The sequence below is a fragment of the Quercus lobata genome, chromosome 9, assembly GCF_001633185.2.
Source record: "Quercus lobata isolate SW786 chromosome 9, ValleyOak3.0 Primary Assembly, whole genome shotgun sequence".
Classification (NCBI taxonomy): domain Eukaryota; kingdom Viridiplantae; phylum Streptophyta; class Magnoliopsida; order Fagales; family Fagaceae; genus Quercus; species Quercus lobata.
Window position 1 is genome coordinate 11,299,296 of NC_044912.1, and position 21,912 is coordinate 11,321,207.

The 21,912-nt window shown below is 33.8% G+C and overlaps 1 protein-coding gene across 1 annotated transcript; it reads left to right on the plus strand.

Annotated features, from left to right (window-relative positions):
- Positions 1–2,279: 2,279 nt before the first annotated feature.
- On the plus strand, positions 2,280–10,469 carry LOC115959802 (ABC transporter C family member 10-like). Its single transcript, XM_031078390.1, has 12 exons — positions 2,280–2,455; positions 3,968–5,391; positions 5,559–5,879; positions 5,975–6,061; positions 6,547–7,134; positions 7,220–7,384; positions 8,099–8,393; positions 8,556–8,770; positions 8,845–9,150; positions 9,304–9,367; positions 9,448–9,687; positions 10,177–10,469. Exons 1-12 carry the CDS (start codon positions 2,449–2,451, stop codon positions 10,287–10,289), a joined length of 3,825 nt encoding a protein of 1,274 aa, XP_030934250.1. The 5' UTR covers positions 2,280–2,448; the 3' UTR covers positions 10,290–10,469.
- The last annotated feature ends 11,443 nt before the right edge of the window (positions 10,470–21,912 follow it).

The following is a 21,912-nucleotide window of genomic DNA, read 5'->3' on the forward strand; positions in this document are numbered from 1 at the left end:
AGCAGAAATTCTTAAACCCAAATTTTAATTTCTCTACAAACTCACCCAAACTCAAATTAGCTACCCAAAAAAAAAAAAAAACTCGATATTGGTAAAAACCCAGCAAGATAGAAACCTAGCAAACTTAGGTGGTCTTTCATAGTTTTTAGCAAAACAAACCATGCGACTAAAACCCAGTGGTAGAACCTAGATTGGCATAGAAACCCGGTGGTAGAAACTGAGATCGGCATCCACAAACAATCCCAAAACCCATATTGAGGAGACAAAACCAGATTGGCGGTGAGATTGGTGGACTTGATTGACGTTGCAAACTGAGAAATCAAACCCAGAAAATAAAAAAATAAAAAAAAAACAAAAAAAAAACCCAAAAACACCGCGGTTGGGGTTGGAACTGCGATTCTGCCATCGGCCGAGAGAGGAGGAGAGGAACTCTCCGGTGGCGCCATTGGGCTTGGCTATGATGGTGGAGAACCCTCCGTTGGCCAAGAGCGGGTTGGTCGGCCCTCCGACACGAACCGGGTCATTGTCGCCCAATTTGTTTGCGAAAGTCCTCCACTCGGAGGTCTCGTCGATCGAGTACGACTCCAACACCAACCCGCACTTCGAACACACGGTGTCTCCGGCCGAGTGGTCGAACACCACCTCCGTCTGCCACTTACAGTCTGAGCAATACGCATCTGACATCACTACCTCCTTCTTCTTCTTCTTCTCTTTGTATCTTCTTTTTGCATAAATACCAACAAAACGACCTCGTTTTGGATCAAATTTGAAATTTCAAATGGTGGTGGTGGTGTTGTTTTTGGGTTTTGCTTTTTGTTTTTGTTTTTTTAATTTGTGGGTTTGTGTTCTTGGATCTAGGTTTGTGTTCTTGTTGTTCTTGTTCAAGACACACTTAGATCTCAATTCATATGATTTTTAGTTTTTAATTCTGTTTTTAATTTTTTTAATTTAGTTAAAATTAATAAATTAATTTTTTTAATTTAGATGCTGACGTGGCATTTTTTAATGCCAAAAAACATTTTTTTATTATTAATTTAGGCCATGTGAACATTAATTTAGTATTATTTATTCCTGCCGTTTGCCACGTCAGCTTTCTCCGTTTCTGATGTAACGGTAGGGACCAAAACGGGAAGCATTTTCAGGATAGGGACTAAAAGCGGTAAAAATAAAATGTGGGGGACTAAAATAGGAATCGGCTGAAAATGTAGGGACTAAAATGTGCTTTTCGCCTTAAATAAATAAATAGATTTTGAATTGAAAAAAAACACTTTTTAAATTTGTCACCTTAAATCTTGATTTGTATCGATATATCTTTTTATTTTGAAAACTAGTTCCAAAATCCGGAACATTAAAACTAAAAGACATCTAATTGTGGTAAACTCCAACTTGAGGGGAGTGTTAAGGAAGGCAAAAAAAAAGAAGAAAAGAAAACAATTTGGAAAGTCCACTGACCCCAATTCCTCCATCAGCAAATCATCTCTATATTATCAGCAAAATCAAACTCACAAGAAACGCAATGGCTACTAAACAACTTCTACTATATTCATCAATGTTGTCAATAAAAACTATGTACATAGAAGCACATGTATAAAAACACAATATAGGCAAAAAGAAAGAGAATAACAAACAAATCGTAGATGTAACTCTAAGTAATATTACACCACCCAATAATTTGTTATAAAATTCATATTTTGAAAATCCATTGTTGAATAACATGTTTTATATGTTTTTAACATTTTTGCCAATTTTCATGTCAATTGGATGTTATTTACTATTCGATCAATAAACTCATATTTTGTACATTATTTTAAACTACAAAAATTTGAATTTAAATAATTGATTGATGACATGGTTATTAATTTTTGATCAACATGAAAATTTACAAGCATGAAAAATCTACAAATATATTGTAATCTAACGGTAGATTTGTTAAAATTCACATCCAATTAAAAAATATTAGGTGGTATAACATTACTTAGAGTTATACCAGGTGTAACTTGAACCCAACCCTATATATATAATTTTTTTTTCTTTCTTTTTGATAAGAATTCAATATATTGGATAGGAATTCGATATATATCTTTAAAGCAAAAGACATTTAATTGAAATAGATCACAATAAATAATCCACTTAAAAAAAATTGGAAACCATGTGTCCATGAAAAGAAGAGACGTGATGTAATCCACGAATACATAACACATTCACACTACTAACTTTCCGTTCCATATTTTGCGTTCATTCTTTTCCTACTTGTACTCTCTCTCTTTGTCATACTCAATGCCACACCAACCTTCTTTAAAACACTAGAATATGTCAAACTGGACACTGCTAGCAGTCACACTACACTGCGTTTCAAAGAGACAAGCCAAAGACAATATATAAACCCTGAAATCAATTGCCACTGCCATAACAAACCATTTCTGGGAATTGGGATTCCCTCAAAACTTCATGATCGGTTAGTCGTTTAACATTTTACGAATACTTGCACTCTTTTATACGTCGTTTTGTTTAGTGGAATACAAATCAGAACTTACATTTTTACAAGGATTCCATATAGGGTCATTATCATCATCATTGTCATCATCATTTATTATTGTTTTATTTTTTATTTTTTATATAAGATAGAAATTCTATTCTAGCATAATTTAAGTGTATATATGTGTGAAGCTCCCTCTTAGAGACTTGAACTTCAACTTTTGCCCTCCACACACCACAAACACTTATCTTGTAGAGTGAGTATCACATCAAGGATGTGCGGTGGTATCATTTATTACTGTTACTTTCTAATAAGGGTCTGTTTGCACCCGCTATTCCTTTAGTTTTTAGCTTATTTAGTTTATGTATTGTTTTTTGAAACCTCACTTTGTTTATTTATCACTTTTTTTTTCACAAGTATACTTTAGTCTACTTTCAACAAAAAGTGAAAAAAGCTGATGCCAAAGCTGACGGAAAATTTGGTTAATGAAATATGGTATTGCTTATATTTTTAATGCTGAGTCGGTTTCTCTTATTAGAATGCTTGCGGCAAAGCAAGCGGCAATATGAACTTAAGCCTATTTGGGTATGTCAGAATCATGAACTTACATTTCTGCACATAATGAATCACTCTCATTCACAAGCAAAGGGCAAAGCAGTTGGTGAGCAAAATACATAAACAGAAAGTTAACCAAAGCAAAAAAGAAAACCTGCACTAGATATCAGTATAAAAGAAAGGTCAGACATATTACTACACAAATAAATAACAATTTGAAAGTACTCAGTTCTGATTTGAGTCTGTCAATTTTGCTTAGCAGCTGGGTATGTATCACTTTATTTACAGTTATTATGTTTTTTTGTTTTATTTTGTTTTCTTTACAGATATTCTGATGATTTTAATCCTCTCACCCCACATATCGTTTACATAAGCATTCTAGGCTAATCTAAGAACAAGAACGTCCATAGTTATTCCACCAAGATGAGATTCAACCAAGTATATTTCATCCTGAAATTTTCAAAATTGAATACTAATTTTAATTTTCATGACCAAATAGAAATCTTGTATGTCCAATTTGTTTGGTCAAGTTCGGAGAAGAGCAATTAATGCACCAATGAAAAATATTGAATTCATTCAAGTTGAGGAAACAAAAAAGGTAGAGGAAGACTAAAAATTAAATAAGTGGAAGTAGTAAAAAAGGACATGTTAATTAAGAAAGTATTAAAGAGTACGACTTTAGATAGAATTGAATAGTAGAAAAGAATAGATGTGGCTGACCTTTACTAATTTATTGAGGATCTATTGGCGACCCCTTAAGACCAAGGCTTAGTTGTTGTTCTTTCATAATATTATCAATTATACACTCTCTTTTACTTCCTTTTATTTATTTATTTATAGTAAATTTTATGCAATAAGTAATTGGATGACAAGTTTTTAATTGGATGACAAGTTTTTCTGTATATACTTATAAATGTGTTCTTGCATGCAATACAGAGATTGAAGAGCAAAGGAAAAACAGAAAAATGAAGGGTGACAGTGATTCTGTTGGCCTTGTTACTCCATTTGCTAAAGCTGGATTCCTCAGTAGAATGTCATTTTGGTGGTTAAATCCATTGATGAAAAGGGGCAGGAAGAAAACTTTGAAGGATGAAGATATACCCAAGTTGCGTGAGGCAGAACGAGCAGAAAATTGTTATTTTCCGTTTTTGGAGCAACTTAACAAACAGAAACAAAAGGACCCTTCTTCCAAAACTTCAATTCTAAAGGCAATAATTTTATGCCATTGGAAAGAAATTTTATTTTCTGGGTTCCTTGCTTTGTTATATGTTCTCACACTATCTACAGGTCCTCTACTTCTGAATGCCTTCATATTGGCTGCTGAGAGAAAAGAAAGTTTTATGTATGAAGGTTACGTTTTGGCAATATCATTTTTCTTTTTAAAATGCATACAATCCATGTCAGAAAGGCATTGGTACTTCCGAAGCAGGCTTATTGGACTGAAAGTGAGGTCATTGCTCATAGCAGCCATCTATAATAAGCAACTGAGATTATCCAATTCGGCTAGGTTGATTCACTCAGGTGGTGAGATAATGAACTATGTTACAATGGACGCTTATAGGATTGGAGAATTTCCATATTGGCTCCATCAGACTTGGACAACATGCCTCCAGCTATGTATTGCTATAGTAATCCTTTTCCATGCAGTGGGGCTAGCAACAATTGCAGCAATGTTGGTGATAATTCTCACCATGATTTGCAATATTCCACTTGCAAAGCTACAGCATAAGTTTCAGTCTAAGCTAATGGTGGCACAAGACGAGAGATTGAAGGCTTGTTCAGAGGCTCTAGTGAACATGAAGGTTCTGAAACTGTATGCTTGGGAAAATAATTTCAAGAATGTTATAGAATATTTAAGGAAGGTGGAGTACAAATGGTTACGTAAAGTGCAGTTAGAGAAAGCATATCATAGCCTTCTCTTTTGGTCCACTCCAGTTTTGGTCTCTTGTGCTACATTTGGAGCATGCTATTTCCTCAGGATTCCTCTTCATGCAAATAACGTTTTCACCTTTGTAGCAACTTTTCGCCTTGTTCAGGAGCCAATTGCATTGTTTCCTGATGTTCTTGGAGTGGTCATTCAAGCAAAGGTTGCATTTGCACGTATTGTAAAATTCCTTGAGGCACCAGAGCTGCAAAATTCACATGTCCAGCAAATTTGCAACATGGAGAGTGTGGATCATTCCATTTTTATTAACTCAGCAGAATTTTCATGGGAAGAGAATTTATCGAAGCCCACCCTGAGAGACTTAAATTTGGAGGTTAGACTTGGCGAAAAGGTGGCTGTATGTGGAGAAGTTGGCTCAGGCAAGTCAACTCTTCTAGCAGCAATTCTTGGAGAAGTTCCAAAGATTCAGGGAACCGTGAGTTTCTACCGCTCTTTTACTTTCTTTTCTAGTTACAAAGTACATTTTAACCTTGTTGAAAACTCTCTTATTACATGCATTCCTACACTTCAACTCTAAAGCATATGCATTCATATGGCGCCAGTGTATTCTGAGTATTTTGGTTCCATTTATTGAAATTACAGATTAAAGTATATGGAAAGATTTCCTATGTTTCTCAAACAGCATGGATTCAAAGTGGGACAATACAGGATAATATTTTATTTGGGTCTGCTATGGATAGTGAAAGATACAAAGAAACACTGGAGAGGTGCTCATTGGTTAAGGACCTTGAGTTGCTTCCTTTTGGTGATCTCACTGAAATAGGAGAGAGAGGTGTTAATTTGAGTGGTGGTCAGAAGCAACGTATTCAACTTGCCCGTGCTCTCTATCAGGATGCTGACGTATTTCTCTTAGATGATCCATTCAGTGCTTTGGATGCACAAACTGCAATGAGCATATTTAATGTAATTGTATTTCTTGAACACCTTCCATGTATATGTAATTTGTTTTTTACTATTTATATACTAACTTAAAGTGTAAATTACTCAAACTGTGATAGGAATATGTTATGGGAGCACTATCCAAGAAGACTGTCTTACTTGTGACCCATCAAGTTGATTTCCTGCCTGAATTCAATTCTGTTTTGGTTAGTATACGAAAGTTTCAAAGAAGATTAAGTGCATAGAAAAATTATTTAAAGTTTATCTAGCATTTTTTCCTCTTTTCAAACAACAGTAAATATTTTGGAGATGTGACACTCTAAATAGATTAGAAATTGGATTACATTGTATGAGTGTTAAGTCTCAGATTGGGTATTTATTAGGTCAATCTGGACTATAAAAGTGATTATTAGTAGTCCTAATTGTGACTTGACTTGTCCTTGGGAAATGCCCGCAAAAGAATATTTTACTATGGTTTTATTCTTTTCTCAATCTCCCCTTCACTCATCAGATTTTGGTGGAATTCCATACATTCTTTAGTTATGTCATGCACTATGAAGCAAGAATCACTTATCCTCCACATTATATTGATCTTTACTTTCTTATTATGTAATTGGTTATTGATATTATCATTAGTTGGAATCTGTTAGTTTTACACAATGATTTGGTGTGAGTTTCATTTTGTGGACAGTTGATGTCAGATGGAAAAATCCTGCAAGAAGCTACTTATAATCAGTTGTTGGCCTCCAACAAAGAATTTCAGGACCTTGTTAATGCACATAAAGAGACGGCAGGTTCTGAAAGGCTTACAGTTGTCAGTTCTACCAGTAGACGAGGAAAATCGTCTAGAGAGATTGAGAACATTTATGTTGAGAAGGAATTACAAGCAAACGAAGTTGATGGATTGATTAAGCAAGAAGAGAGAGAGATAGGAGACACGGGCTTCAAACCTTATAAACAATATCTGAATCAGAACAAAGGGTTCTTGTACTTCTTCATAGCCTGCCTCTCACAACTTATATTCGTGGTCAGTCAGATATTGCAGAACTCATGGATGGCTGCCAATGTTGATAATCCCCGTGTCAGCACATTGCGATTAGTCAGAGTTTATTTGTTGATTGGATTGGCCCCAATACTGTTTATATTATGTAGAACTCTTTCTACAGTTGCTTTGGGTCTTAAATCTTCTAAATCCTTGTTTTCACAGCTATTAGACTCCCTTTTTCGTGCACCCATGTCTTTCTATGACTCCACACCTCTGGGTAGAATTCTTAGTCGGGTGAGTGTCACAAACATAAAATATTAATGTCCCTGTTTGACTTCTAAAACTAATGTTTCTACGTGTCTCCTCACATTACGTGCAGGTTTCTTCTGATCTGAGTATCATAGATCTTGATGTCCCATTCAACCTTATTTTTTCTATTTCGGGTGCCATTAATGCGTATGCTACTCTTGTAGTACTAGCCATTGTCACCTGGCAGGACTTGATTATCACTATACCAATGCTTTATCTTTCAATTAGCTTGCAGGTAATACTGGACAACATCCTTTCATGAATAATATTCTGTGGAAGCATGCCATGCAAATCAATAATATTTTAGACATTCTGTAACCATCATCCTTGGCTCCATGATGCTAATATAGTAGATAATCACGTGAAGTGAAGTGATCGTTAGTGCAATGCATACTGTCTATACGACAAATGTTGGACAATGGAATTGCTTTTCATCAGTAATAGCTTAATGTAGAGTCAAATCTGAAAAATAATATGACAAATCATGACCGATTCATGTGTTAGGGATATGAATACAGAACTTGTAAATTTAAATTCTTGGACTTTTTGGAATTGTTACTGAATTTTAGGTAGAGTTTCATAATCTTTTACCATATGAAGGCTTTCTCAGCCTTTTGGCTAAGATCAAGTGACAGTAAAATGCCATTAATTTGTGTTAAATTTTAAAAATTATTTTCGTAGTGATTGCATGTCTTGATTAATACTGTAGAATTCTGGCCAAATTTTATTATGAGTTATGTCATGAAAAAGTATTAAGAATTCGTTGACAATGTTCAACTTAGTGGATCAATTGTGCTGAGCAGAAATTTCCTTTCTTGCACTCTATGATTAAGTTTTTTGTTTGTTGGCTTGGGGGGGGAGGGGGGGTACTTTCAATTCAAGTGAAATGTTATTGAGATTTCTTTTGGTTTAACAAGTATATTTGACAGAAAATGTTCCCTTTTACTAGAGATACTACTTTGCCTCTGCAAAAGAATTGATGCGGATCAATGGAACGACCAAGTCCTTAGTGGCAAACCATCTGGCTGAGTCTGCAGCAGGAGCCATGACGATAAGAGCTTTTGAGAAGGAAGACCTGTTCTTCAGAAAGAATCTTGGCCTCATTGATACAAATGCTAGTCCTTTTTTCCACTGTTTTTCAGCAAATGAGTGGTTGGTTCAATGGATAGAAATAGTCTGTGCGGCAGTTCTTGCCTCTGCAGCACTTTGCATGGTTTTGCTTCCTCGTCGGACTTTTAGCTCTGGTCAGTATACGATTGTTATTCTTGGAATTAGGACCATTTCAGTAATTTAGTTATTTACACCTCTTCTATGCCTCTGCCTTATTTTTTAGGAAGAAAATTTTGGAAATATAATTCATACATGATGTTGAACTACTGACTCTCCTATATGATTTGCGATTGCAGGATTCATTGGAATGGCACTTTCTTATGGTCTTTCCTTAAACATGATGCTTGTCCGTTCAATTCAAAAGCAGTGCACTATGGCAGATAACATCATTTCTGTGGAAAGGCTAAACCAGTACATGCATATTCCCAGTGAAGCACCTGAAGTAATAGAAGGGAACCGCCCCACAACTAATTGGCCAGCTGTTGGTAAAGTGGAGATACAAGATTTGCAGGTAAATTTTGATTCATTTAATATCAAATCAAAGGAAGCTATGTGTACATACTGAGAAAGTTGATTTGAAAACAGGTCAGATATAGGCCCAATGCACCACTTGTTCTTTGTGGGATAAGTTGCACTTTTGAAGGAGGGCAAAAGATTGGTATTGTTGGTAGAACTGGCAGTGGGAAAACTACTCTAATAGGTGCTCTTTTTCGTCTGGTGGAGCCAGCTGGAGGGAAGATTTTAGTTGATGGCATTGACATCTCTACAATTGGACTTCATGATTTGAGGTCACGTTTTGGAATAATACCTCAAGATCCTACTCTTTTTAATGGAACTATGAGATTCAATTTGGATCCCATGTCTCAACATTCTGACCAAGAAATATGGGAGGTACTACTTCGGTTCTTTTCCAGTTCTGGTTGCTTTGACATTAGAAGTATTTATTGGAACTTCCACTGGGTAAACAATGCTTATAAAGAAGTATTACACATTTAATTCTGTATGGGTTGCAATTTTGCAATAAGTGATGTTTTTTATTTGAAGGTTCTTGGAAAGTGCCATTTACAAGAGGCACTTCAAGAGAATGGAAAGGGCCTAGACTCCTTAGGTAACGTTTCAATATTTTAACATGTGGCATGTGCTGAATTCTAAATTTTGATCATTAACAACTATGAACCTGTCACTCAGTTGCAGAATCTGGATCGAATTGGAGCATGGGGCAGCGGCAAATTTTCTGTTTAGGCCGTGCACTTCTGAGGAGAAGTAAGATATTGGTGCTTGATGAAGCAACTGCATCAATTGATAATGCAACGGATATGATTCTGCAGAAAACTATTCGTGCTGAATTTGCAGATTTTACTGTGATCACTGTAGCTCACAGGATACCCACAGTGATGGATTGCACGATGGTTCTTGGTATTAGTGATGGTAAGTCACACATTATTTCAAACCCTGGACATAGAATTAACATTCCCTATTTGTTTGAGCACCCAAATCCTATACATTTCTATGGATGCCTTCCATTACATTGATATATCTAATTTTTGAATTTCCTAATCTAAATATTCCCAAGATCTAGTTTTAGAGTGTAGTCCTTTTCTTTATCTGATTCCACAAATCACAATGTACATAGTATAGGGTTGAAATAAATTCTATTTCTCAAAAAAAAAAAAAAAAAAGGGTTGAAATAAATTCACTTTTGACTTCACAATGAGCAGATGGGACATGTTACACTTTTCTTGACATTGTGGCAACTGTATGTCTAGTACATATACATTATATGGAAGGATCTGATGTTGATGTACAATTAAGTGAAACAAAACCCCAAATATAAATGTGAAAACTAGTAGAGATGCATGAAGCAATAAATTTGGCATGAAAAAGTTACTAATAGGAAATGTTTCCATTCTATTTCAGGAAAATTAGTGGAGTATGATGAACCAATGAAGTTAATAAACAAAGAAGGTTCCCTGTTTGGACAGCTTGTTGAGGAATACTGGTCTAATCTTCAGTCAGCAGAATCACATTGAATATAACAAAAATTTCTTAAGTAGCCTTTTATTGGCTCTGGCTTGGTGTTGTGCAAGCAATGTAAAGAAAAGAAGTATATTTAGTATAAATAATATCAAATTTTATTTTTAGTTTTACCTCACACTAAGTAGTATATGGATCCACACATGCATAACCCAAATAAGCCACATGGCACAACAGACACATACTTGAGTTTTTTTTTTTTTTTTGAGAAACAGACACATGCTTGAGTTGATGTAGAGGAAAACTAAATGGCTAGTTTTTAATATTTTTATGCTCTGGTATTCTCCCTCCTTTGAATCTCCACTATTCCACAAAGCCACTAACTAACCCTACATTCCTAATTTAGGGCCTGATTTGGGGATTTTTATTGTCTAGCAATAATTTCTTTCAATTGATTGTTAAATCATGTAATTGAGGTCCTAAATTGAACATTTGAGCCATTAATTATGCTGAATAGTGGATTTTAGTGAATTATTAAAGATTTTAAGTCTTAGGGTTAGGGTTACAAATGACATTCCTACTTTGGGGATTTTTATGTTCTAGCTATTATCTCTTTAAATTGAATAATATTGAATGAAATTAAGATTCTTAATTAAGGAATGGAGCTCTCAATTTGGTATGACCAGCTTATAATGATCTATCAAATAGGGATCTTTAAGGATTAAACTTATAACATTAAATTATGGTTTTCCAATCTAAGAAGTATTTCACTAAATTGGTACTGAATTGACTGAAATAATTTATAACTAGAACATCTAAGTAGGGTTTGTTATAACAATTGGGTGAAATCATAATATATTTACAAGTAATCAAATAACAAAACGTTAAGTTTAGGACTAGGCCAAAATTTGGGGGTTCGATGATATGAATGTTTTTCGATCAAATTTAAAGTGCATATATGAAATTGAAGCATCCAATTAAAAGTATAAACATTCAATTTGATGAAATGAACTAAGATTATGATTAACTTTATTTTAGGATTATAATTGAAAGGGATTTTTCCTCAAATTGGGGTCTTGTCATCCAAGTATAATTTTTCAAAATAAGCAACACTTACATGATTATGTGTGTGTGTGTGTGTGGGGGGGGGGGGGGGGTGGTTGGAGATGAGATGCAAGGACTTTAGAGAGAGAGAGAGAGAGAGAGAGAGTAATGGGGGTGGAAAAGGTTTACAACTAGCTCCAACTTCATTTTATTAGCTTTAAATATAGGATTGAAAATTTGAAATGAATGTGTCTTTTTGTAAAAGGAAAGATCCTCTAGATTACAATGTGAATTTTGTAAAACTTCTTGTCATTGTGAATTGTGATGAATAAAAAACCTATGTTCTAATGTGTTGCTCGATATTATATTCCATATCATTGTGTGACCCACTAACATTGTTTTCTTCTTTTTCTTTTTAAAGGAATTAAAATTTTTATAAATAGCGAAGAGTGTTGTAGTTCAATTGATTGAAATCTCTCCTGATATTTCCCAAATACATCTAAGGTTTAAATCCCTCATTCTCCATTGTAACTTTTAAATTATAAAAAATTAAAAATTAAATGCATGATATACTACAATAATGGAACACAAAAGGAAATGATCTTAATAGGACAGAATATTTTTGTTCATTGATCGCAACTTGTAAACTTTATCAGGATGGTTGTGCAAAGGCCCATGCATAGTGGATCCTCTTTTCCAAGTTCTAATAACCATGTCATTAACAAGCTAATAAAGAAGGGTTAAGTGGGTCTTGACCTGCTTTTTTGTTTTGTTTTTCTGAAGACATCATATGCTTGATCAAAAGTAGGAAAAAGATAATGGATCTCCCACACTGTCTATGTGACCATGTAAACCATGGGAAAAAGGAAGCTATTTTTTGTTGTTGTCATTGTTGTTATTGTTATTTTTGTTAATTTGACAATTATAATAATGAGAAAGTGGAATTCGAACACCAATTCTGCTAGAGACCAAAAAATGCCACTCAATTAGAAAGCTCTTGACAAATAAAAAGTTATTCTTACTATCGTAGCAATCATGCTTTGTGGGGGGAAGGGTGGTTAATAACATCGATATTTTTGTCAGTTGATTTAACTTTAAAGGAATTAGAAACTTTGTTCAAGCAAAAAATTGAAAAGCATAAAAAACTTTTACTACTCTTAAAAAGGGAGGAAAAAAAAAAGAAGAAGATAAACAAACATGAATATTCAGCGAATTAATTAATGGATTTTATTTATTTATTTAAAAATACAATGCTTTACAAACAAACAAACAAATCTTACATATTGATGAGGCAATGTGCTCTAACAACCGCAGGTCAAACGTATAGATTAGAGGTAAGATAGTCTATAACACGTCTTAGCAATAAATTTCGTAATATTCTTTGAAGATTTTCCAAGGAGAGAATAAAGACTATTGTCATGATACTTATTGTCATAGGTTTATAATTCCAGATTATGTATCCCTTTCAAGGAGATGCAAAGAATCCCAACCAGTAGAAGAATATAGTTTTATTTTTATAATTCTATTTTTAACCTCAACAACCTTTTTTATTTTTCCCCTTCTAGAAAAGGTTGAAAATTTTATTCATGAATTTAGAGAGATTGTACATCATCTAGTTAAGATAGTTTCTTCTCAAAAAAAAAAAAAAAAAAAGGAAGTCAAGATAGTAAATCCTCTAACCAAATATTACAACAAGACTTAGCATTTGAGGCCAATAATCTAGCCACTCAATGGCCATCACATCCCAGTGTTGCTGATAATCTCATGTTATGGCCATATTTACCCATAAAAGCTTATGTAGTGGTTTTGTTGAAAAATTCAACAATTTAGACTGAGTTCACAATTATCAATTTATTTGTTCATTCAATCACACAAAGTATTACCCAAATCTTTTTCTAAAAAATAAAAAAAGAATTACCCAAATCTATAAATAGTAGGTAAAAGCAATAAACAATAAACAAGCACAACGATTTGGGGTAATGAAGTTAAAAATTAACAAAGAGCCACATCAAAAAAAAAAAAAAAAAAAAACCACCTTGGGAATCCGTTAGAAAATTCATTATAACGGAATAGTTACAATCAATCAAAACACACAAAATTTTTGTAGTTTAGACTTTTTATGTAATCTCTGTAATTACCCACTTGCCTTACTACTGCAGTAGTCTAGAACTTCTAGAATCCTTTCATATGGAGTTCTTCATGAACGACACGACCTCACATATTGGAACATCTGGCACTCCAAAGAACTCCTCTCGAAGATTTGCGGTAGTAATAAACTCACTAGAATGGATCTTTGTGATTTCAAATGATTCTCACAAATCACTTTTTTTTTTTTTTTTTTTTTAAAGAGGAACTTGGATTTTGTTTTAGCACGATTTTGCTTGAGCAAGAATCGATTGAAATACTCGCGAAGTCTTTATTTGCATTATTGTTTCGCTCAAGCAAGTTTGAATTTCGCTTGAGAAATTCTTTGAACTTGAATTTTTTTAATATTAATCAGAATTGAAATAAAGGTAACCCTTGATTTTGTTGCATGGAATATGCCAACCTAAAACCTAACATTATATATTTCAAATCGTTATACGTTTATTTTTAGTAATGATTCCAGAAAATTAATTGAGATAAAGGTGAAAATGACCCACTTATTACCTAAAAATATAAAAGCCATTTGTCGATCAAAAGAAGAGATGTACGTGAGCCATGACAACATCCCACTAACATTTCGTGCTATGATTCTTTAGCTCCCTAACCAACCATAATTCCCAAGTTTAAACTTAGTACCTACATCAACTTCTTTTAAAGAATAGAATATCTTATAGTGGAAAATCCAACAGGAGATCACTTCCCAGAGTTTCAAAAGTACAACATCTTTTTAGTGGAAATCCAACTAAAATTCTATTTACTTGAGACTAGAGGATTCCAGGACTTTAACCCTAAAAATCTAAAGTTATTGTTAAGGTCATATTTTATTTTAATTGGCTAATCCTTTGATAAAATGTATTTTACTTATAATTGGATAGATCTAAGATGAGTTTAGTACTTTAAGAAACATATTGTTCAAGTCAAGTATTAAAGACATGAAGATTGGTTCAAGAAACAAGTGAAGAAAAATTGTCCATTAAGTCTTGACAGATAGCTCGACTGATGCCTACTATCGAGACTTAATGTAAAGCTCGATAGATAGCTTGACAACAGCTCGATCTATTGAGACTTATGATTTTTAGTTTTCTAAATTTGAAATTCGGCCCAGGCTTGTGTAATTGTTTAGGGTTTCTTTTCTCACAACCCTAGATATATAAGACTTATTTTAAGAGCTGTCATACAATGATACAAAGACCAAGAGACTTATTTTCTTTGTGAAAAGCTACTGCATTTGTATGCCATAGGGTTTTCTAACCAAGTGCTTCCAGATCTTCATTATTGATGAAGTGAAAAACTTTGCAGCTAACAACATCTGTTCAAGTTGTTGGAGTTAGTCCATACTGGGATTCATGCAAAATGTTAGTCACAAATTGGAAGTTTGTGCATCAAAGGAAAGAAGGCTACTACAAGATCAAGTCCAATTGAGTATTAGAGCAAAGGTTTAATTGTAGGTTGGTATTTTAGGATAGGCCAGGGTAGTTGGTGAGATTCCTTATATTTGCAACCGCTTGATTGTTGATTTGTGGATTCTTGGGACTGATGACCTTAAAATCACTCGGTGAGGTTTTTACCTTGCAAGGTTTTCCTCATTTGTCAACGAATTACCGTGTCAAATTTATTTTTTGTTGCATTTAGTATTTTTGGTGATTTGTTGGTGTCTTCATGATTTGCATGCAATTGAATCTAATTAATCAACTTGGGTAATTGAATTAATTAACTAGGGTCAAACAATTTTAACCCAACAAGTGTTATCAGAGCAGGCACACTCTGATAGGTTTTAATCTTTGATATGTGATCCATTGACCCCTGCTGTTATGGATCGTGGGCAATCCCTGATTATTCCTCCTTTATTTGATAGCATTAACTATGTATACTGGAAAATACGCATGAGAGCCTTTTTGAAGTCTTTAGATGAGAAAGTATGGCTTGTAGTTGAAGTAGGTTGGAAGAAACCTAAAGAACCACTAGCAACGTGGGATGATACCAAGATCAAAGCTGCAAATTTTAATAGTAGAACATTGAATGCCCTGTTTAGTGCTGTGACCATTGAAGAATTCAAGAATATCTCTTTCACTGACAATGCGAAGGCGAAGGAAGCATGGACTATTCTTTAGAATACCTACGAGGGCACAAAAGCTATTAAAAACTCCAAGCTCCAAAGGCTCACTATCAATTTTGAGGAAATAAGGATGGATGAGGACAAGTCATTCAATGAATTCTATGCCAAGCTCTAGGACATATTGAATTCAGCCTTCAATTTTGGAGAGCAAATTTTGGAGCCCAAGATTGTCGGGAAGATCCTCAGATCTCTTTTGGAGAGATTCCATACCAAGATCATTGCCATCGAAGAATCAAAGTATCTTGACTTTATCCTTTGATAAAGTTGATTGGAAACTTGCAAACCTATGAACTAGGGTTAGCAAGGGTTGGCAAGGGTGGCAAAGGCAAGAACATGGCCTTGAAGACTAAGATTGATGATAATGATGAGTCGTTTGATGATGAGGATACCAAGGTAAAATCTTATATCACTAGAAAATTCAAGAAGTTTATCAAAAATGCGAATATCAAAACAGGTGATAAAGATCGCAAACAGCCTGCATTCTCTCAATTCAAGTCCCAAGCATGGTTTTGAAACCCGAATTGGACTGGGCGGTTCGACTGGAAAAACCGAGAACCAAACTGAGAGAATTGGACAAACCGAGGTTCAACCAGGAAAACCGAATGAACCATAGGCCGGTTCAACCGGTCATGGAATAGGGAAAAATTAAAGAAAAATGCGGCTACTAGGATCTGAACCTGAGCTCTCACACCTTGTAAGCAAGATTAGTAATGAGAAGATTGATACTCGATGAAAATGACCCTGAGTATGCAATGGCATTATAGTACGTTCTAGTAATAGAATAAAAAATAAACTATAGGTTTATATGACATTTTTTTTTAATATAATGAACATGTTAATTGTTGTTGTTAAGTGAATTGTAATTATTACTGCTTAAAATACTTTTATTTATTAGTTTATGACGATTATATGTTTACATTGTACTATCAATGTTAGATTTATATTATAAATAATTATACTACACACATTTGCAAAAACTATACAATATTATACACATTTGTTTAGAAACAATGTAAATATTACAATGATAGTACAATGTAAACTATGAATTTTCCATTAGTTTATTTCAAAATTATTAAGATCCAAATGGGCTTTTTAAAATGATTTTAGATGAAAAAAAAATTTACTTTGTTGTTGGGCTTACTATTTCTCCCAGATTTTAGATAAAATTGGATTGTTGTTAGGCATTTTTTTTGTATTTAAAAGGATCAAAATTTTGTTAAGATGATCATAATTAAACTTATTTCAAGTAGGTTTTAAAAAAATTTAGAGTCAGAGTGTTCAAATTTTTATTTAAGAGGGTCAAATAAAAAAAAACAAAATATATTATATTCTTTTTAAAAAAAAAAATTGCTAGCTCAGGGGGTTCATTTGAACCCCCTGAACTATACATGGCGCCGCCCATGACCCTGGTTCAATTTCAGTTCAACCTTAAAAATCTTGAACCTCTCCCTTTTACTGTTTAATGAACGGTCCGGGTCTGAAAACTATGGTCCCAAGACAAAGGCAAGAGAGAATTCAAAGATGTTGGTCAAGGTAACAGTGTTCCTACTGGACCAAAGTGCAATGGGTGTCTAGGATTTGGACACATAAAGCAAGAGTGTCCCACATATCTCAAATCCATCGGCAAGAGCAAAGCCCTATCTCTTGCCAATGGACCAAATTTTTTGTTTTGTTTTTCTGAAGACATCATATGCTTGATCAAAAGTAGGAAAAAGATGATGGATCCCCACACTTTCTATGTGACTATGCAAACCATGGGAAAAAGGAAGCTATTTTTTGTTGTTGTCGTTGTTGTTATTGTTATTGTTATTGCTATCGTAGCAGTCATGCTTTGTGGGGGGAAGGGTGGTTAATAACATCGATATCAATGTCAGTTGATTTAAGGCAATAGAAACTTTGTTCAAGCAAAAAATTGAAAGCATAAAAAACTTTTACTGCTCTTAAAAAGGGAGGGAAAAAAAAGATAAATAAACATAAATATTCAGCGAATTAATTAATTTTATTTATTTATATATTTAAAAATACAATGCTTTACAAAAAAACAAATCTTACATATTGATGAGGCAATGTGCTCTAACAACCGCAAGCCAAACGTATAGATTAGAGGTAGGACAGTCTATAACACGTCTCATCAATAAATTTGGTAATAATCTTGGAAGATTTTCCAATGAGAGAATAAAGACTATTTTCATGACACTTATTGTCATAGGTTTATAATTCCAGATTATGTATCCCTTTCAAGGAGATGCAAAGAATCCCAACCAGTAGAAGAATATAGTTTTATTTTTATAATTCTATTTTTAACCTCAAGAACCTTTTTTTTCACCCCCTTCTAGAAAAGGTTGAAAATTTTATTCATGATTTTTTTGCATGGAATATGCCAACCTAAAACGTAACATTATATATTTCAAATCGTTATACGTTTATTTTTAGTAATGATTCCAGAAAATTAATAGAGATAAAGGTGAAAATGACCCACTTATTACTTAAGATTGTGTTTGGAAACTTGGATTTGGATTTAGATTTGGATTTTAAATTAATAGATTTGAAATGCCTTGATTTCAAATCCAAGCACTTTAAATATTTTAAATCATTTGTGGATTTGTCAAATCCAAATCTTTGACATTTTTTAAACTATACGATCAAGATATTTGGATTTCAATCACCAAATTCAAATCCAAATCTAAACACCCAAATCATGTCATCCAAACACACCATAAAAAATAAAAGCCATTTGTTGATCAAAAGAAGAGACGTACGTGAGCCATGACAACATCCCACTAACATTTCGTACTATGATTCTTTAGCTCCCTAATTAACCAACCATAATTACCAAGTTTAAACTTAGTACCTACATCAACTTCTTTTAAAGAATAGAATATCTCAGTGGAAAATCCGGCAGGAGATCACTTCCCATAGTTTCAGATTACATTATCTTTTTAGTGGAAATCCAACTAAAATTCAATTTACTTGAGACTAGAGGAGTCCAGGACTTTAACCCAAAAAAACTAAAGTTATTACCTGGAAAACTATTTCTGGGAATTGGGATTCTCTAACAATTTATGGTCAGTCACTTGTTTAACCCTTTAGGTATGCTTCCTCTTTTCTTTAATTTGTGTTGTATGACTCACTTGCACTCTTTTAAACGTGTTTTCATTTAGTGGTCCATGATGAACACACTTTCATATCCACATGCATCGCATACAGGATTGCTTATCACCATCATTGACAATAACATTATTGCTATTATGTTCTAATAAATGTGAGACCTTTCAGTAATTCTCCCCCATCATCGACAGAAGATATGGTTGGTGATTGCTTATATTTCTAAGCAGTTGAACTTAATACTGAATTGGTTTCTCTGGAATACATGCATATAGCAAAGCTTTTTGTATAAACTACGTACCAGCTAAGTGAAGGAGAAAGAACCTGTTTTTATGCTTATCGAGGTATGTCATAGTCATGAACTTGATATTTTTGCACGTACGGAAACACTTTGAAATTCTCATTCACAAGAAAATAGACAATTTAAGCTTTTCTTCATCTTTTGGACATATTGGTATCCATTCCAAACCACAGTAAAGTGCAACCACTACAAAAAAAAGGTCTTTTGGCCGCGTTTTTAAAACGCGGCTATATGTCAAAAAAACGTGGCTATAGCCTATAGTCACGTTTTTTTAGGCCGCGGTTTATAATGTGGCCTAAAACTTGTGACTATAGGACTAACGGTCCTATGGCTGCACTTTTTAACCGCGGCTCCAGCCCAAGTCCTATAGCCCCGTTTAAAACGCGGCCTAAGGTTCTGGTCGTAGGTTGCGTTTAAAACGCGGCCTAAGGTTGTGGTCTTGGGCCACGTTTTAAACGCGGCCTAAGATTGTGGTCTTGGGCCGCGTTTTAAACGTGGCTATAGGATCGGACCAATGGCCACGTTTAAAAACGCGGCTATAGCCCTTGTTTTTTTTTTTTCCTAGGCCAGATGGCTTATGAAGGACCTCCACACCTGAGTTTAATCTTGCAGAGTAAATGTACTATAGAACTCAAAAAATATGCATTGAAGGTAGAAAAATTAAAAATTAACCTTGTAGTCAAAATTGAAAACTAAGAAACAACTAACCTCACAGCAACTTGTAATGACTTTCTAGCAATACAAAACCCTTTAACATATTCATTCACATGTACAAATCCTATATTTTATAATCGAGTTATTGTAATTAAATTGAACCATCCAACAGACATAACAAAATGGACAACCCTGTCAAGAAAATTTGACATTGTAAGAATCAATATGAAAGAATTTGACATTGTCTTCCACATCAGTTCAAAAGTTACCTCATAGGAACTATAATATTTCACTATAGTGCACACTGAAGCAATGGAAAAGCAATAGAAATTCACTGGTAAATTCCACTAATCCAATCTCCTACAACTTATTCCCAATAAAATGAAAAATAAATTGCAAAACCAAAGATCAACCAGGGCTTTCATCATGAATTTACACATAACCTTTCTATAACTTTTCCTTTATTTATTTATTTTGATAAATACAATTTTTCATCTATCATCAATTGAACTCCATACAATTATATTGCCTTTCAATATGTCCAGGGCATTTGGAGCATTTAAAGCGTACTATTCATTTCAAAGCAAACCTGATAAAAGGCCAAGCATTGAAGCACAAACTTTTCCATTGAGTCTAAGCAGCATCATAGTCCTTGACCTATGACCATCAAAATAAACATTAGTACATTAAAGCACAACAGCAAGAACCATTCGACCACTTAATAAAATAAAATTAGAGCTCCTTCATACCACCTCTCTATATTCACCAATAGCGTGGTAACAGGAAGCTCGTAAATACAAACACTCAATGTCATCATTCTCAATGCCCAAGCCAACTGATAAATCCTAGATTGCCTTCCTGCAATATTAAATAGAGGCATTTTACCACCAAAAAGAAAAAAGAAAAGGAATACAAAAGTGCAAGAAACAACTGTTGAAACAAAATTAGTGTCGAAGGTTATAAAAAAACTAAGTGGAGGTTTCTGTCAGCTAAGTGGAGGTTATAAAACACAAATTAAGTATCACCTCTATTAAGTCAAACAACTAAACTCATGTCAGCTAAGTGGAGGTTTCTGTTGTGTTCAATCTAAACTATCAAAAAATATATGGTCCTCTCAAAACTAAGTCACCGTTTGCTTTGTCTCAGCCTTTCTTACTACACTATCAATAAATCAAGGGACCAAAAAAAATGGTAGGCAGAGGAAAACAGACCTAAACAGAGAAACTTGAGCAAGATGTGCAGGCCACGACATCTCAACAGGATCAACAAGGTATCTCCTAAGCATTCCAGCCCATCCATATCCCAAAATCTGCACACCAAAAAATTAAATAAATTAACCAAACACACATAAAATATCTTAAAAATTACACTTTTCAGAACTGACAAGTAATGGTAAAAAAAATTATTTTCAAAATTATTATTATTTTTTTAGATAGGTATCTTCAGAACAGCATCCCAATGGGCAAAACAGCAATTTGCATGAGAATGGCTGAGATAGCCAGTGGCTGTGAACGGTAGGTGAAGAAAGTGTTGAGGAAGATGAGCACAGTGCAAGTAGTTATGCCCAAGAACCATGCCTTGAAAGTCATCACTGGGATTGATGGGTCATCAGTCTCTGGCACAACCAATGCCACATCCTCAATGGGACACCTTTCCTCTGAAGTCCAACTCAAAACCCAATAGACTTCCAAAAAGGATCAAACTAAAACCAACACTGTGAGTCATAAACCATAATTTTGGTATCAACCAATCTGGCAAGTTGGTTTCAAACTAACTTTTTAAAAGCTATTAAAGCTATAAAAAAAATAAAAAAATAAAAATCTTACCATCATCAACCAATGATACAGAATTACAATGCAATGCTACAAAATTAGTATTTGAAAATTTGCAACAACAACAATAATCAGAATCAAGAATAAGAATTTAGAAAACAGAAATTCATAAAACAAGAAAAGTAAACCAAAAAAAAACTACTACTACTTTTGCGTTAAAAGAAAGTCAAATACTCTCATACAAATTGAATGCATCCAAAAAAATTAATTACCTTTCCATCGTATTGTCAAGCAGAATTCAAATACAAGAGTAAGCTTTACTATTGACTCCTTCAAACACTGCTAAAAGAAAACACTTTCGGAAAACAAAAACAATAAAAAATTTATTTTTTAAAAAATCAAACAAATTCATCGTAATGTAATAGAAAGCAGTAAAACTTAAGAGTATTTAACAGTCTTCCTCATATACATTGTGTGAACTAACGGAAAAAATAAATAAATAAAAATTTTCTGTAAATAAAATAAATAATTTAATATGT